Source organism: Aptenodytes forsteri, unplaced genomic scaffold, assembly GCF_000699145.1.
Source record: "Aptenodytes forsteri isolate BGI_AS27 unplaced genomic scaffold, ASM69914v1 Scaffold92, whole genome shotgun sequence".
Classification (NCBI taxonomy): domain Eukaryota; kingdom Metazoa; phylum Chordata; class Aves; order Sphenisciformes; family Spheniscidae; genus Aptenodytes; species Aptenodytes forsteri.
Genome location: NW_008794581.1, coordinates 2029573 through 2035337, shown reverse-complemented (window position 1 = coordinate 2035337; position 5765 = coordinate 2029573). Strand labels below are relative to the sequence as shown.

At 36.2% G+C, this 5765-nt stretch overlaps 1 protein-coding gene across 1 annotated transcript in view; it reads right to left on the bottom strand.

Moving 5' to 3' along the window:
- ADAMTS6 (ADAM metallopeptidase with thrombospondin type 1 motif 6) overlaps positions 1-5765 on the bottom strand; it is a 165809-nt gene that overhangs the window by 7687 nt on the left and 152357 nt on the right. Inside the window, exons 22-23 of the mRNA XM_009272491.1 lie at positions 4302-4478; positions 2512-2668 (exon numbers count right to left, since the gene is read on the bottom strand). Of these exons, the coding sequence (XP_009270766.1) occupies positions 2512-2668; positions 4302-4478 (334 nt within the window). The remainder of the gene's footprint in view (positions 1-2511; positions 2669-4301; positions 4479-5765) is intronic.

The following is a 5765-nucleotide window of genomic DNA, read 5'->3' as shown; positions in this document are numbered from 1 at the left end:
GAAGTCCCCCATGAGGACCAGGGCTTGTGAGCGTGAGGCTGCTCCTGTCTGTCTATAGAGGGCCTCATCCGCTTGGTCTTCCTGGTCAGGTGGCCTGTAGCAGACCCCCACCGTAATGTCACCTGTCCCTGCCTTCCCTTTAATCCTGACCCACAAGCTCTTGGTCGGCTCCTCATCCATCCCCAGGCAGAGCTCCATGCACTCCAGCTGGTCATTGACATAGAGGGCGACACCCCCTCCTCGTCTCCCCTGCCTGTCCTTCCTAAAGAGCCTGTATCCCTCCATCCCAACAATCCAATCATAGGAGCCATCCCACCACATCTCCATGATGCCAAGAAGGTCATAGCCCTGCAGGCGTGCGCACGTCTCTAACTCCTCTTGTTTATTCCCCATGCTACGTGCATTTGCAATCAGTGGTTTCCAGTAAATGTTTCCAGTAAATAAATACCTTCAATGTGGAACATAAGCAAAAATGGGATGCTAAGTGGCAGCGTGTTGGGAACTATATCTATCGGAAGAGATTGTGCTGTATCTTTTTCCCCTCGATTCTTCCTAACTGCGCTAATGAGGCTGCATGGCTGTCAGTAAGGAGCTGGCTCCCACCTGGCCCACTCAAAGTGCAGGCTGAAGAGCTGAAGTCCATCTGGAATACTATGTAAGTAATTTTCAACATTTTCTATTTGTGGATCCCAAAAATTTTCCAGTGAAGGTGTAGGTCCCTGAAAAACACTATGACCAACAGGCTTACTTTTCATAGCTACCTTGCACAGTTCCACTGTAAAGAAGTCCACGGCCACCCAGTGTACGTAGACCACACACAGAAAACCCCTGATTGTATTCATCTATAGGAGATTAGCATATTTTCCTGATAATATTGAAGAATTATGAACGTAATGACTATAAATAACAACATGACCTTGTCATCTTGAAATTAAGAGGAGACTGGGACTAAATCATGCCCACTTATAAGTACTTTATTGCCTTCCTTACTTTGGAGAAAGTCAACATCTGTGTTTGGAAATAAAATATCATTTAGCCTTTGAGCTTTAAAGGGCAGAAAGTTTCCTAGATTGATAATAATCATGTAAAGATTACTTGAGAGCACTAAACATAAAAATTGGAATTAAAATAACCAAGGAAAATTCTTTAATGAAGATATTTTTCAAATTACAACATGGAATGATAAGCCTCTATTTAAAATTAAAACTTCCAAGCAGTAAATTACGGTGCTCATAGACTGAATCATCAGTTTATTTTCTGGGAAGATTTTAGTATGCTCCCACTTCATCACAGACATCTCCATTTGACAGACTTTTATGAAAACTTTGAATCTATGGCGTGAACCTGAATGGATACAGTAGGTATTGAATGAACACCAAATCAGGGTAGACTGTAGCATAAATTTGCCTTCTTTTTTAAATTTAAAAATCAGAGTATTTGTTCCACATAAATAGGATATTAAACTCCAATGTAGTTGGAGAACCTGTGTAAAAGATACTCCATTATATACTGCACAGAGATTAGTTAGTTAAAAGGAGCAGTGTTAGTGACATTGTGGTCAAGTACTCAAAATTCAGGGAATATCAAAATTTAGGGAATAACTGTTTTAAAAGAACTACTATCGCTGTGCAATCTTTCTTGATTTTTGGACATGTGTGTTTTGGTAATTTTTTATTCCTTTTTCCCTTCCACACAAAATGAAATGTACTCATCTGGTGAGCAACTATTCTAAGTTTTTACAGTCAATGAGGAAACTTTTTTTTTTTTAGTGCCTAGCACTCCAATTTTACTTTGAAGACAGCATTTCCTAATAGGTTGGCTTGGACAATTTATGAGTTCAGATCTGGAGCCTTTCATAAACAGTAATATCAAAATAAGCTTATCAATATCTATTATATCCTCTAGCAAAAATATGCTATGATGAAGCTAGTTAATAGTTTGATTAAATTAGACTGTATCACGTAAAAAATACTGTAATTATTTCAAACAGGCACTACAAATCCAAGAAATTAAAATTGAATTAGAAGAAGCTGACAAGTAAGTCCAAGTATAAGAACAGGCTTGTAGCACCATGTAGCATTAAATCTGTGGTCCCAGACTTTCAATGAACATGTAATTAACTATTTTTGCCACTAGATTGTTATGTTAACCACTGATGGAGCAGGTAGAAGGTTAGTGGATGAGAAGTATATCATGCTTCCCCTGCTATTATAGACATTTCCATTGAACCAATAAAGACACTGGAAAATTAACGACACAAAGCAATAGTATTTTGTCCATAACATAGGCTATATATTTTTAAGCGTGTTTTTTTGAACAGAGACGCTGTATTTAGGTTTTTATTGACTTCACCTTTGAACTACAATGACTAATTAGAAAATAATTGTAAAAAATTCATTCACAGTCTGAGAGATGATGTCATGTAGACTTTTACTAATAAATTAGTGCAGTAATACTGACCATGTCACCTTACTCTTTCCAGAATAAATTCTATTAAGATGGCAAACTTACCTTCTGTGTTGGAAATGGGAGTACTGTCACATTTACTTTCACACTGCTGCATTGATGAAGGTCTAAGTGTTTCTGGACACTCGCTGGATGCTTGTCCGGTGTATGAGAGGCACTGTACTGTTCTCATCTGTTGCCCAAGACCACACTGTGCAGAACACTAAAAATAAGAAAGATAAAAAAGTAAAACAACTTGGATCCAATTTTTAAGTATCAAACAAGACAACAGGAAAGCAATCAGGAACAGCACACATGCACAAATTTTAAAGACGACAGGCATCTGAAGAGATTTGGTTAACACAGAAAATAATTTTCAAAGAATGGTTTAGAATGTTTCTTTTTTGACAGTATATGCAAGCACTTGTCTTTCAAAGAAAATAAAACACAATGCAATGTTGGCTCCCTGAACAGTTCAGATTTGAGGTATAAGAATATAATCTACTCTACTTCATATATTATGTCTGAGTTTAAGTGCATGTTTTCAAGAGAGAAATAATCACTTTAGAATAAAAAAGGAAAAACCAAGGAGAACAAGAATTCAAATCTGCTAGAGGACTCTTTTTAAGGAAAAAGGAAACTAGCTTTCAAACAAAAATACTATGCTGTTTCAAAACATTTTTTAATTTCTATAACTTAACAGTGGTTTTAGTACAATTTCAATTTAAGATAAATGCGCATCTGAACAACTACCATAAAAGAAAGGTGATTTGACTGTAATACCACAAATGATTGTCCCCTGGTTAGTTAAGCTGAAGTGTTTTATTTTCATTAGTGGCAAATTACTCAGCAAACTTAGAAACTGAAACATCCATTTATTATTTTAAAAACAGGCCATTGATCATAAGAGATGCAAAAACATAAAGAAAGAAGGAAACTCAGTATATCATGTTTAGAAACACTGCATAATAGCAGCACTGTTCGGCCTGTCCTGTAACAATTTAGCTCTCTCTCTGGTAATTCAGCATATTTTATGGAAAATTATATAGATCTCAAAGGTTTTTTGGTGGCTATATATAAGTATCTTACTAAAATAGGAATTGGCTTTGTATTTCCATCATGTTTCTCAAGGAAGTTAAATGCATTTTAAAAATACTAAACCTTGTAACATTGCTGTCCCCCAAAATCCCCTTCCAAAAAAACTGTAAAAAGGACTATTGTTTTTTAAAAAATGCATACAGAAACTCATCCAGTAGAAACTAGATTGCTGTCAGCAGATCCTACAGTTCAGCGATCCTAAGAGATGCAAAAACATAAAGAAAGAAGGAAACTCAGTATATCATGTTTAGAAACACTGCATAATAGCAGCACTGTTCGGCCTGTCCTGTAACAATTTAGCTCTCTCTCTGGTAATTCAGCATATTTTATGGAAAATTATATAGATCTCAAAGGTTTTTTGGTGGCTATATATAAGTATCTTACTAAAATAGGAATTGGCTTTGTATTTCCATCATGTTTCTCAAGGAAGTTAAATGCATTTTAAAAATACTAAACCTTGTAACATTGCTGTATCCCAAAATCCCCTTCCAAAAAAACTGTAAAAAGGACTATTTCGTTTTTTAAAAAATGCATACAGAAACTCATCCAGTAGAAACTAGATTGCTGTCAGCAGATCCTTTACAGTTCAGCAGAAAACTATCATTCGGAATCACATTTCAATCTGAGACAAACAGGGGAGACGTTTTTGGTTCAGTCATGGGAACCATCTCTTACCCATTTCCAGCAACACCTTATCCTTAGAAGGTGCTAATGTGTAGGAGACTGACAGCAATAAACACTTATATGAACTATCTTACCTGTCCCCAGTCTCCAGTAACCCAGCGAGGAGGAGGACATCGGCCTAAACTACAGCGGATGCGGACTGGCGGCTTGCTTTCCTCTTGGCATTGCGCGGTTGGAAAAGTTTTTAGAAGATCGCTGCTTTTGCACAGAATAATTCGGTGTTTGAATCCTGGGCCACACTTTGGTGTGCACTGAAAAAATATTGATATAAATAAATAAAGAAAATCTCAGTAAAAAGTCAATAAAAGCATCAGAAGTGTTATTATGGAAAACAGGAGAACATATTTGTGGTCTTATAATTAAACTATAATGACAATTTTCCCAAGATGATAATGATAATTTGAAAATGTTTCGAAACACAAACAAGCTGACTGATGATTGCTTTATTAAGTTCAAGTTTTTATAAGTTTTAATTTGTTAAAGGTAGATTTCCTTTGCTATTTATATTTAGGCTTTGGTGTTAGTATTTACTTTTATATATAAGAGACTTTAGGTTAGGTTTAAGAAAAGCACTTTGCTGGAAAGTAGAAAGGTCTGCCACATGTAGCACTATTATGAAACAAACTTGAGCATGCATTTCAGAAATTAAAAGTAGAACTCTCTGTTCTTAATATGACCTTAGTACAGTCTTTCTCCACCTCATTTGCAGACTACTGAGCTACAATGAACACATTTTTTCCTCAGTAAACTTACGGGAAGATAAATGCTTTACTGGACTCCACAGAAACCAGACTATTCAGATAGAAATACTGTACCTCTCCTACAACGCATGCTTTCCTCTCCTTTTACCTGTATTAACAAATTATGTTAAGAGCTGTTCTGTACCACTTCTGTGGGGCTCACAGTGATGCTAGTAGGATTTCTTCTTTATGCTTTGAATTTCCAGTGACTGTAACAACTTTTGGAGCTAAAAGTATCTGTGCATAGAAGAGATCTGTGCAACTACAGGCACATCAACCTTCTTTATAGTGTCCAGTGATTTATCATTTACTTTGAACAAAAGACTGTTTAAAGGCAAGAAAGTACACAGAAAATGGGATACAATGAATCATGGGGATATCAGTGGTGGATCATTCCAGTTTATTCTAGTCGTCTCCTTTCATTTTTTTAGACAAAGGAAGTGGAACAGTTTTAACCTACCTGGGCTTCAGTAAAGTTTTTGAAAAGGGGATGACAACTGGCTAAAGTTTAGGATTTGAGAGATGCTACCTGCAAAGACCTTCTAGGATCAGTCATAGGACTGATCTGATTCGTATTTCTTTCCAGTCTACTTAATGATGTTCATACAAAAGTAGTTTCAGTTGTTCACTGTTTCTGAAATTCCTGAAACTAGCAGATAGCACAGGTAACTAACTGACCTTGATGCTACAGAGGTATGCTCTACAGAAAGAAATGGACAACCATAAAGACATTAATAATTGAAATGAAGTGAATTTTGGCAGTATGACATGCAAGAGCATGCATTTCCAAAAAAAAAA